This window comes from Eutrigla gurnardus (genome assembly GCF_963514095.1).
Source record: "Eutrigla gurnardus genome assembly, chromosome: 11".
NCBI lineage: Eukaryota > Metazoa > Chordata > Actinopteri > Perciformes > Triglidae > Eutrigla > Eutrigla gurnardus.
Genome location: NC_139925.1, coordinates 13910873 through 13923234, shown reverse-complemented (window position 1 = coordinate 13923234; position 12362 = coordinate 13910873). Strand labels below are relative to the sequence as shown.

Sequence of the window (12362 nt, the reverse complement as noted above, 5' to 3'; positions counted from 1 at the left end):
GCTTTTTGAAATGAACCCTAAATAAAGATTTTATACTTTTTCTTTTCTCCAGCTCTGCAGTCTACTATCCTACCTCTGTGATTGCCAGATGCGCCACAGGGTTGAAGCTTTGGTTGCCTTCTCTGACAACTTTGTGGGTCAACTGCAGGAGAACCAACGCTTTCGCTATAATCAGGTCATGCAAGCACTCAACATGTCTGCTGCTCTGACTGCCCGCAAGACCAAGGAGTTCCGCTCACCCCAACAGGAGCAGGTTGAATTTGCTAAAAGGAAATTATGATGATGATGATATATGTTGGACATTTCTTGGAATAGTGTCTGTACTGTGTGTCATCTGTGACCTGTTTTTAGATCAACATGCTGCTGAGCTTCAGAGAGGATGAGCAGCAGGAGAAGTGTCCATGTCCAGTGGAAATCCAACAGCTCTTGCAAGACTTCCATCACCTCCTCAACAAACACTGTGGTTGGAATAGTGTTTATATTTGACTGATTCATGATTAATATTCTTTGGGCCAGGGCAGTTTAAAAAAGCTCTCAGAAGGAATTAACCATGATTGCCATTGAGTAAATCTCATCGTATTGGCTGTTATGTGCAGGCATGAAATTGGATTGTAAAACACCGGATGAAGAGGATGCTGAGATGTCTCTAAAAGATCGACTTCTCCGTCTAGTCGCGAAAGTCATTGGACTGAAGAAGACACCGCCAGAAGTAGAGGGGAGTAAACCCCAGAGTGCCAGTAAGTGCATCTATGTTGTGAAAACCTATTCTCTGTCTCGCTTTTGGCCTTTTAATTTACCTGCACTTGATATCATGGTTCAGGATCAAGAAACATAGCAAAGTTAATAAAAATGGAAATGGGTGAAAGTGGATGTGAATAACACGTAGTAATGTCCCATCAGGCATCTTATGTTTAATTTGGCTATCTACTGTAGCAAGTCGAACTATATATACTTAAAAAAAGAAACTTGACATATTGTCAGTCTTTATTCATGTACTTTTATCCACTTTCCATCTGCTGTTTGACTGCTTTACTACAGAGTCCTTCAAAACGCTGATCTCTGAGACAATGGTCCATTGGGCTCAAGAAACTGAGATGCAAGACCCTGAGCTGGTTAGGGCTGTCTTCTCACTGCTGCACCGCCAGTATCAGGGCCTTGGAGGCCAAATGGCTGGACACCTTTGCAGAGCCTATTCGATTAGCCAGGCATCGGTAGAAGACACCATAGCTCTCCTGTCCTCCCTGAGCCAAATCCGCTCCCTCCTCAGTGTTCGCATGGGGAAAGAAGAGGAGAGGCTGATGATTAGAAGACTAGGGTAAGGGGACCATTGTTATTCTATGGGGTTTGCTTTATTATTATAATCTTCATTCATTATTTAAATTGATTAGTTTTAACATATGTATCATAATATCCTTTGTGGTGTGGAAAATATGTTAACAGTTCTTTTTCATTTTTCTTTTATACACTGTTTTATGTACAGGGATATCATCAATAATAAAGTATTCTACCAGCACCCTAACCTAATGAGAGCATTGGGGATACATGAGACTGTGATGGAGGTGATGGTCAATGTTCTCGGAGAAGGGGAATCAAAGGTGAGAGACGTATTGACATTTATAGTAATTATATGGAAAAATGTGTGTGAGAAAGAAGTATATAGTTTCATTAGTTGGTTGCTGGAACATTATCTGTATTCCATAGATCATGTTCTAAAGTTAAAGGTTGAAAAATCCAAAGTTAAATTGCTGTGCTATAGCTGCATCATTAATCGAGTCCTACTCCCTGCAGTGCATTCAGTTGTATCATCTAGCTTCTCAGATCTTGTTTTTCATTATACCCACACATTGATTTTCTTTTGTTAGGAGATTACCTTTCCCAAGATGGTGGCCAGCTGCTGTCGATTCCTGTGTTATTTTTGCCGCATCAGCAGTCATAATCAGGGAGCCCTGTTTGACCATCTCAGTTACCTGCTGGAAAACAGCAGTGTTGGCCTAGGTAAATCCTATTCTCTTACTAATTGGCAGTAAAGAATTACCCTTCATTACACAACAGAATTTGATTTGTCAAGCCTACAAAGGTTTCTCAGGGGGTTTTTTTTTAAGAGAGGTGTCGCTCTGGCAATTTCTGAGGCCAGAGTTTGTAGTGCTGTTGCAAGGATGTCATTCAATTTTACACATCTAACATTGAAAGTTTCACAAAGGTAGTGTACATAGTTAAAATGTATTCAGTACCGCTGTATTGAAGTAGTAATAATAATAATAATAATGGATTTGATTTGTATGGCGCTGTTGAAGACACTCAAAGCGCTCTGACAGGGTTCCAGGTTCCATTCATTCACACACAGTCATACCGGTGGTAGTAAACTACGATAGTAGCCACAGCCGCCCTGGGCCAGACTGACAGAAGCGTGGCTGCCTACGGCCCCTCTTACCACCACCTCAAACATACAGCAGTCATATACATTCATACGAGTACACAGTACACAGATATGCATTATTATGTCTAACCCTTTACTCTTTGACAGGACATTATTTTAAACTTAGGAAAATAACCTTGTGATGGTGTTAGGCTCATGCTCCCACCATAACAAGCCCAAACATCGTGACTTATGAGTTGATGTTCAGATTGTTTTATGACTTTGTACCTTAGCTTCACCATCCATGCGAGGGGCCACTCCTCTGGATGTGGCAGCAGCCTCTGTTATGGATAATAATGAGCTGGCCTTGGCACTGAGGGAACCTGACCTTGAGAAGGTGAATTCCTATTTTCTGCCTTATTCTACATTGCTGCTATTAATAGTCTCCATTATGTCATATGGATATGTGCTCTGGTCTGCAATGAACATGCTTTGCCATCCCATATTGTTTTGCAGCGTCACTCTCATTTCACTCATCTGTTGTTTATGTTTGGTTGGCTCTGTCACAGTTTGTGAAATTTTAGTTTTCTTTGTTGTACCTCATTAGTTGTACAGTAGTTGCAATGACTCAGTATCTGGAAAAACTAATCCAAACTACTATGCAGGTGGTTCAATACCTTGCAGCCTGTGGTCTCCAGAGCTGTCCCATGCTAGTGGCTAAAGGCTATCCTGATATTGGATGGAACCCCGTGGAGGGCGAGCGTTACCTGGATTTTCTACGTTTTGCTGTCTTCTGCAATGGTAACATTCATTCAGAAGACAACTACTGAGAGTTTGGATTACATTTTGTGTGTGACACTCGGATGACATTCTTCTAGTCAGTTTATATCATTCAGAATGTACCTTTTTGTATAAACTTCAATGTCCTGCTATAAAAATCTGGCGTTTTATTTGACCCTTTATCTTTTAGTCATTTTTTATTTGGCGGCCTTACAAACTGTTTTATTCATGTATTCTTCCAGTTATGCTTTTGGCTTGTAAACTATTCAGGGTATTTATGACTTCTCAGATTTTTTATGCTAGAATAGCATCCTGTAATCATCCTAATTAAAGTCCCACAAACACAGCACTGAGTGGACAGGATGATCCGGGCGCTGTCGATTTTTGCAAAACAACAGACTACGTGCACGTAGAGGCACTTTTTTTTTCTAAAACCGGATTTATGTTGTTCTATCGAGCATAGTGTCAGCTTCAGTGAATATGATCCCCGACTGGGACTTTAAGTAAGCTATGTTGCCATAATAAGGTAATTAGCTCTGTGATTTTTCTACTACTGATTTTTCTCTTCGGAATCAGTGCTAATTGTCCTTGTGGGTGTTCAGATTTTCGGCTAAATGGCATCGGATTTCCATACCAAGTGCCTTTCAGTGATTTCAAATATTTTCTTTAAAGTCTGTAAGGTACATACATTGACCGTGGTATCATTTTTCTATTGATAGTCTTTGTTTGTTTTCAGTTGATTTCTTTTCCCAAAAATCAATGAGAATATCTGAGAGAAATTTGATCTAAAACAAACAAATGCCCTCCCATACAATCCACAATTTTGTTTTTTGTTTTCTATGCATTTCTTAACTACAGGTGAGAGTGTAGAGGAGAATGCTTACGAGGTGTTGAGGTTGCTTATCCGTCGGCCTGAGTGTTTTGGCCCTGCCCTGCGAGGTGATGGGTACAATGGCCTCCTAGCAGCCATGGAGGAAGCCATCAGGATCCCAGAGGACCCTTCTATGGACGGTCCTTCTACCAACTACCAGGCCAACAGAACACTGTCAGTATAAAATGTTGAGAACTGCAATGTTTTTTGTTTTATGTTTGTGTGCATGTACGTATACTGTATAATATGTATTGTATTGAAGTTTAAGAGAAAAATGTCCCTATTGTCTCAGTAAACATTGTAAGCATGAGTTTATGGTCTCAATTACTAGTTTCAAGTCTTCAATACAACCTGATGTTCATTCAGTAAATTCTGGTTACAGGGTATTCTTTAGGGTGATGATAGCTAAAAATGATGATTTATGGTTTATTTTAGTTAATGACAAGTTTTTGACTTTTATGATGCGTCTTGTCACAGAGATGCTATCCAGGACAATGATGATGACCTCATTCACATGGGGCATGCCATCATGACCTTCTACTCAGCTCTTATCGACTTGCTGGGGCGCTGTGCTCCAGAGATGCATGTGAGTGTTTTCTCAGCATTCAGGAACCCTTCTGCATCAATATCAGCTGATATCGGAAATAAGCCTAGGCCTAATGGTCTGCAAACTTATTTACTGGCTTTTAAAGAATCAGCCAAACAAACAAAAAAATGTCACCTGCTTTTACCTTTCCACGGAATAGCACATAACACATACTCTCTGTTGAGACACAAAGCTAAAACATGTAACTGGTCGTTTGCTTGACAGTATATTTAATGTTTTAATGATGACAGTATTTATCTGATTAAACTCCAGAATATTATGACTCTAGTTGTACCATACTATATTGATATCCACTGAATGTATAACATATTGGAGACATGATGTTCATGAACTATATATTTTCATTTTATGTCGTCAAATTTTTTCAGGTGGTCTGTGATCAAAACGCTAAACTCCTTGGTGCTACTTACTGGATATAGAGCACCATTCTGAATCGAGCACCATTCTGTTGGCCACACATGTGGCCAACAGAATGGAACACCTAGGAAAAAAGTCGGGAAGTTAATCCACAACAAGGTTTCAGAAAACAAATCAACGAAAGGGTCTCTACCTACTTATCCAACTTGGACAAAAGTTACATTTGTTCTGCAAAATGGACTGCACCTCAACATTAGGAAGATGGCCCTATGCTCCTTACGCTGACGATATTATATTGTATTTATAATATTTACAAATTGCTATATTTTGATTTGTTACTGTATCATTATGTTTTATGAGAATCCCTTGTAAGTTATACATTACTAACCAAAAATGTTTTGTTCAGTTGATTCAACGAGGCAAAGGGGAAGCTATCCGGATAAGAGCCATTCTGAGGTCACTCATCCCCATTCAGGATCTTGAGGGAGTCATCAGCATCTCCTTTGAAATCCCTTCAGTGTCTAAAGGTCAAATGAATCAGCCAACCTTACTACAATACATTTAGCATGTATTGAGGCATTGCACTTATACCTGGCTTGTTTGCTATGGGCTCAACACCCACACGCAGACAGGGATCAGCACACATACAGTAGTATAGATAAATATCCATGTGGCAATCTGATCTTTACGTTTCATGTGTTTGTCCAGATGGCCTGGTTGTTGAGCCTGACCTATCTACAGTGTTCTGCCCAGACCATAAAGCAGCAATGATTCTGTTCCTGGACCGGGTTTATGGCATTGAGAACCAGAATTTTCTTCTCCACCTACTAGAAGTTGGCTTTTTGCCTGACCTTCAGGCAGCTGTCTCTCTTGACACGGTGAGCAGAGAAAGTAGTATTTTATTGCGCTGTTTAACCGCTAGAATGATCCAGTTTATTAAAATGTTAGTTTTTTTTTTTTTTCACTTAGATTTTTATTGAAAATGATGGACTCATACAAAACCCATATAAACAAAATTACAGTTAAGTTCCGTAAGAAAATGCTTCAGGTAGAGCCAGTATGTAGTCCAGAAATAATATTAGTCTCACGTGTGTGGGTATTTATAACTGTCAATAAAAATAAAATAACAATAGTATAATAAAGTAAAAAGGAAAGAGACCGTTGAAAATACATAAATAAATGATAAAGATAAATAAATCAACAAAGTGACATGTGAGCTTTCTCCCTTATTTGTAGTGCAAAATCATGATCAGATTACAACCCTCTTAATTTGTGGTGTCGTTCAGTTTTATGTTCAATTCACTTTTCCCACCTCATCTCAAATTTCTCCTCCTGGAGTTCCTTCTAATAGCCCCATCCATTGTCAATCGTAGGAGGATCTGCTTTGTACCACGCTCTGGTTATAATTTTCTTGCTGGCCACCAGCAGCATCCTGGCCAGGTATCTGTCCCCCCACCCTGTATATTTTCCTGTGTCAGATTCTCCAGATATAACACAGAGCCAGTCGTTGGTATCTCATATCCTAGTACCTCCTTTAACACCCAAACTCATATTTCTTTACGATACTCCTTTATCTTGTGGCACTTCCAAAATATGTGCGTGTGGTCCGCCCCCATCTCTCCACATTGCCTCTAGCATATATTCTGTTCCGGGGCGAACCTTCCTTTCATCTTTGGGGTTATGAAATATCTATGAAAATGTTTCCATACAAACTCCCTCCATACCTTCTTGCAGCCTCCTCACACCATTAATGTCTGTTTAGTGCCATTTATTTAATTTGGAACCTTTCTTTTTCATTGCAGGTTGACTTAGGATCCACTGATATGGCCCTGGCACTCAACAGATACTTATGTACATCTGTGCTTCCCCTGCTCACCAAATGTTCAGCTCTATTCAGTCCTTTAGAGGACCACGCTTTGCTAGTGGATTCTCTCATCCAGGCAATCTACAGCCTCTCCAGGGCTCTTAGCTTGACCAAGGCTCAGAGAGACACTATTGAAGATTGTTTGTTGGCTTTGTGCAGGTACTTTTTTGTTGTTGTTATGATGAAGCATCCTACAGAGTTAGGGTTCTATATTTGCTTGGTCATTATCTGAAAGAGTAGATAGGATATTGACTTTTCAGCAAGTTGCTAATGGATTGTAGATGTTATGGTACAATTTCATTTTTGGAAGCTGCATCTTATGTGGTCTGCCACATAAGATGCAGCTTCCTGTACCCATTGACCTGAATATATATTTGCTGTTTGACAAAATCATATGTTGAGAAGGGAAATGAGAAAGGAGACCAAATTATTGCTAACTGATGCAGACACCGGTGCACTCTTATTCCTTCTCATTATATTTTAATTTATCTCAATAAAGCCTGTTTTTGCCCAGTTTAGATGTAAATGACCAAAGTCTGTCAAAATGTTAAACTAATTGCAGCTTGCACTTGGCATCAACTCAATTATGTACAACATTCTTCTGATACATGATAATTAGTCATAACTGCAGTCCTCTCGTGTGTGTGTGTGTGTGTGTGTGTGTGTGTGTGTGTGTGTGTGTGTGTGTGTGTGTGTGTGTGTGTGTGTGTGTGTGATGTGTGATGTGTGATGTGTGATGTGTGATGTGTATCTGCTCATTTGACTGATTTTTCCTTCATTGGTGTCCTCAGTAAACTCCAACCATCTATGATGCTGCATCTTCTTCGACGACTTGTCTTTGATGTTCCCCATCTCACAGACTACAGCAAGATGCCACTAAAGGTGGATAGACAATTTGTACTTTACAATATACTTGACAATATATTAGTACACCAAATTGTTTTTTATTGACTTTTCATCTACCAGCTCTTGACCAGTCACTACGAGCAGAGGTGGAAGTATTACTCACTAGCTGGAGGGCAGGGGGACCAGGGTTCGGCCTCTGAAGAGGAGCTCCACCTATCTAGAAAGTTGTTCTGGGGCGTGTTTAAAGCCTTGGCAAAAAAGGTAAACCATGAATTATATTATGTCATATTTTTGTGCAGCAAAAAAAAAAAATATATATTTTTTTTATTTGATTTGGCTGTTTCCATCCTCAAAATGTATTTCAAGAGAAACAGCAAAATCTATGTTTGATTTTCTCCTTTAACAACAAAAATCATTGCCCCTACCGCCGGTTACTGCGTAATATCAGCATTGCGCACAAGAATCTCTTCAGAGAAATATTAGTGTATATGTAGTGTAGCTTAGGCGTACAGTAGATCATCTGCCCTATTTATTATACTGTCACTGGATAAAGAGCCAACATTATGCAGTTTATGGGTTTTTCTCATATCCATAAAGTGATAAGAGGATACACGGATATCTGATCTGTCATACATGGATGTATATCATCCGGATATGATTTCTGTAACACATCCCTTAGACTACCAAATTTTCACTGATCTGCAATACTTACATGCAAGGCCCTTATATGAATAGATCTAGTGTCTGACGCAGATCCTTACTCGTAGGAATGCTTAATAATTAGTCAGAGGTGCTAACATTGTAGGTCTATAATTGATCTGTAGCCTAATCTGTTAGAATGTAAGATTAGTTATTCTTTTTGTATCAATTGGCTACAACTAGACTGTGAAGTCTACACTGTAAAGCAACTTAATTGGCTCTGTTATTTTTGGCTTTCTGCAGTAACCATATTTCTTAAACATTGTGTAAACAAGAAACTGAAAGGTAGAGTTCACTTGCAGAAGTGGGATTTCCTGACCATTTAACTGGGTTTATTAGGTTAACATGTATTTCTGCAACAGTGGTATCCTAAATATCCCAAATAATTCAATGTAATTTGCTATTAAATTGGAATCAAAGTTGCTTAGAATAATATTCTATAATATTCTATAAAATTCAGAAACAAACTTAAAGTTAAAACATTGTATTTTTGTAAAATGTGGAGGATGGGACAAACATTTTTTGATTATTTCTTTATTTTGCCCATCTTGGTATTATTTATCCTATGTCATTATATTGCCATGGTTCTCTTGAACAGATCTCATCAATATCGTGTCTCTTTTTCTTCTTTCCTTCCCTCCACACTATGTTTGTAATATCCCCTTTCTTCAACGACTCTGCAGCCCTATGAGCCTCAGCTATTCAGGCTGTGTGTCCAGTGCTTGGCTGCAGTGGCCATGGCCATGCCTCCTGACCACATGGACTCGAGTGTATTACATATGGAAAGAAAAGCTTCGATGGACACAGAAGGACACTTTGACCCCCAGCCTGTAGATACTTCAAAGTAAGATACTGGGTATCTATTGATTATGGATATAGAATAGAACATGTTGATTCAGGATGACCTGTTCTGCTCCAGGAAAAGTGTAACCTGTAATTTGGTAGACAGAATACACTTTGGGAAGTAACATATTCAAGGACGTGTGGATACGAAAAGGTCTTTTCATGCTCTTGATAAATCTTCCTAACCTGCCAAGCCAAGTGTGTTGCTGTGCAAAAGTGCTAAATTGTGTGTTATTTCTTTTCCCTGCACTAGTGTGTCAGTGCCAGAGAGATTGGAGTTTGTAGTGAACAAGTATGCAGAGCATACTCACGAGAAGTGGTCAATGAACAAGGTAATAGCACAATTATTCCTCAAATATGAATGGCCTGTTAAAGTTGAAAAGGTAGAGTTGAAGTACAGAATGATATTAGAACCACTTAAGATACATTTATAATATAATGTATCTGCTTGACAAAATATCTGTCTGTGTTGTGTGCTTGAGCTAATATTGATAAAATAGCATATTTTGTGTTTGTGTGATTTTCATTCAATCTGTGTGTTATCTCTGTCAGTTTACCAATGGCTGGGTTCATGGGGAGCAGCTATGCGAGAACACCAAGGTTCACCCTCTCCTCAAGCCATACAGGGCTCTGGCTGAGAAGGTAGACTGAGAAGTCAAAAAGAAAGGGGGGGGAAAAAGCAGTGAACTGGGAAATCCCGGAGGCACTTGCATACTAAATGTGATGTTTGTAATATAAAAAATTAAAATGCCTCGATTCATGGTCTCTGGTGTGTGGAGTGGACAACAGATTTCTTTTCAAGTTTTTGAAATATGAATATAGTTAGAGCTTGTTTTGCACTTGTGCTGTCCTTGGATGACCTACTGAGTTCAGTTTTAGAAGTGGGTTCATCGATACATCTGAATTTTTCAGGAGAAAGAGGCATACCGCTGGGCCATTAAAGAAACAATAAAGAGTATGCTTGCATTTGGATGGACCATAGAGAGGACCAAAGAAGGAGACACATTTGGAAAGCATACCTTTACACGCAGAGTATCTCAGTCTGGACAGGTATATGTACTTCAAAGGCAACATTCACTTAGCCTCTAGGCACAAAACTATGTCTATTCGAGTAAAAGTTATTTCATTTACAACTAAACTTCTTCTAACTGGATTTTACCATTTTTTTAAAATACATTTCTAATCTGCCATTTGTTGTGTGTCCCAGCTTTCTTTTGAAGGAGCATCGACCTTCAGCCCCAAACCTATGGACATGAGCAGCATCACCTTATCATGGGACCAGTGTGTAAGCAATTGTTTTTTTTTCTGTACAAAACGCATCTAAGGTAGGTAAAACTTTCATTCTTTAATCCTGGCAGAGAATCTGCAGATATGGTGACGATAATTGTGTAGTAATAGTAGAGGGGGGTAGCGGTGGGAATCGTCAGTCACCTCACGATTCGATTACGATTCAGAGGATCACGATTCGATTATTAAACTTTCGATGCATCACGATGCATCTATATTTTGATTTAAATATAATATAAAGAATAATATAATATTATATTATATAATGAAGTGGACCTGGGCTTTTTGGGACTGATCATTCGAAGCAGACTCGACTGATCCGATCACTGGTCACAGTGTTTCCTTCAAGCCATTTCTCTGCAATGGTCAACAACCGATTCTGCTCCTTTGCTCGATGTATATGTGTGCACCAGTGATTGTGACTCCATCCACGAGTGATCCAAACTTGCCCAAATATGTGGAGTGGGAGGAGCTGATATTGAGCTGATAGTTTTTTCCCTATAGGCTATGGCGGAACAATTGGCTGAAAACTACCACAATGCCTGGGCGAAGAGGAAGAAATTAGAACTTGAAAGTAAAGGTAACTAAAGCAACTATTCTATGATAGTCCTTCAAGTCCTCTCCTCTTCTCGTATTAACCACAGAACACTTAAAAACATTACAATCTATCTAAACCATTTGTGTTCTCAGGAGGGGATGGCCATTCAATGCTTGTACCCTATGATGGCCTGACTGCCAAGGAGAAAACCAAATTCAGAGAGAGAGCCCAGGATGTCCTCAAGTTCCTTCAGCTCAATGGCTACACTGTATGGAGGTGAGTACAGAAGGAGTTTGATTGCAATGTGATACACTATGTATGAGGTGGGTAGCAAATTAATTGTTCCATTTTCATTTCAGTGGTGGTCAGGCAATTCTGGAAATAAAGAAAATTCTTTTTATCATTATCCCTGTTTGATTTAATTTCTTCTACAGGGATCGGAAGACGGTAGAGATGGACTTCCCAGCCATAAACAACTGCTTTGGCTACACTCTCCTTCAGTGGCTGCTGTCTCACACGGAGGAAGCACAGGAGCAAATGTTGGAGCTTGGTAAGATGATAGGCCAAAAACTAAAATCGTGGAAATAAAACAGAAAATAACTTTCGCATTATACATCCCAAAGGAATGAGTAGTTTATGTAGCTGACACTGCAAGGTTTCGAACATATCACTGGGCTTTGATCTTCACATTTTACGAATAATGAGCAACAGTCTGCATCTGCATTCAGCGAGGCTGCCGCTGAATTGTACAAAATAGCTCACAGAAGGCCTGGGTAAGGTCTGTCTTATATGAAAAAATATGTAGACACGCTTTATTATTTATATTATTCTATTTTGTCTGTTGTATCATTGTAGTTTAAGTCTTTGATTTTGATTTTCATTGTTTTTTTTGTCCAGACGTGATGCAAGCCAGAGGGCAGATGTCTAAAGGAGAAAGAGCTGGACACCACGAACCAATTTTTTTTACCAAGGTTTGCCTCAGATCAAATACATTTCTTTACACACTTGGAATCTCTAACATTGACTTAGCCCTCTTCCTATTAAGTATTTTGAATGCCATTTTCTCTCCTCCTCATCCTTTTTTATTTAATTTAAGTCAGCTAATTTGTTTTGTTAGCTGGTTGCCATGGGCAACCACTCCAAGTAAAACCCTTTTGTGGCTGTGTAATTTATTTAACCATTTTGGAAATCCATGTGGCTGTGTCAATTGCCATCAGGACATTGATTAAAGCAGTCGCACAGTTCTGCCTCTAAGGAGACAGCGAATAAAAAGGATTTTCCATTGACGGGACCCAATGAGTCAGACCCAGTCAG

The 12362-nt window shown here is 39.3% G+C and overlaps 1 protein-coding gene across 1 annotated transcript in view; it reads left to right on the top strand.

Annotated features, from left to right (window-relative positions):
- LOC311021269 (ryanodine receptor 2-like) overlaps window positions 1-12362 on the top strand; it is a 51527-nt gene that overhangs the window by 15301 nt on the left and 23864 nt on the right. The window contains exons 28-51 of the mRNA XM_084021725.1: window positions 53-253; window positions 352-463; window positions 597-737; window positions 1039-1315; window positions 1481-1595; window positions 1863-1995; window positions 2650-2753; window positions 3022-3157; window positions 3995-4181; window positions 4485-4593; window positions 5378-5498; window positions 5680-5849; window positions 6774-6994; window positions 7627-7717; window positions 7802-7942; window positions 9064-9224; window positions 9477-9555; window positions 9776-9865; window positions 10136-10273; window positions 10431-10508; window positions 11015-11090; window positions 11201-11324; window positions 11483-11598; window positions 11946-12019. Of these exons, the coding sequence (XP_083877851.1) occupies window positions 53-253; window positions 352-463; window positions 597-737; window positions 1039-1315; window positions 1481-1595; window positions 1863-1995; window positions 2650-2753; window positions 3022-3157; window positions 3995-4181; window positions 4485-4593; window positions 5378-5498; window positions 5680-5849; window positions 6774-6994; window positions 7627-7717; window positions 7802-7942; window positions 9064-9224; window positions 9477-9555; window positions 9776-9865; window positions 10136-10273; window positions 10431-10508; window positions 11015-11090; window positions 11201-11324; window positions 11483-11598; window positions 11946-12019 (3195 nt within the window). The remainder of the gene's footprint in view (window positions 1-52; window positions 254-351; window positions 464-596; window positions 738-1038; window positions 1316-1480; window positions 1596-1862; window positions 1996-2649; window positions 2754-3021; window positions 3158-3994; window positions 4182-4484; window positions 4594-5377; window positions 5499-5679; window positions 5850-6773; window positions 6995-7626; window positions 7718-7801; window positions 7943-9063; window positions 9225-9476; window positions 9556-9775; window positions 9866-10135; window positions 10274-10430; window positions 10509-11014; window positions 11091-11200; window positions 11325-11482; window positions 11599-11945; window positions 12020-12362) is intronic.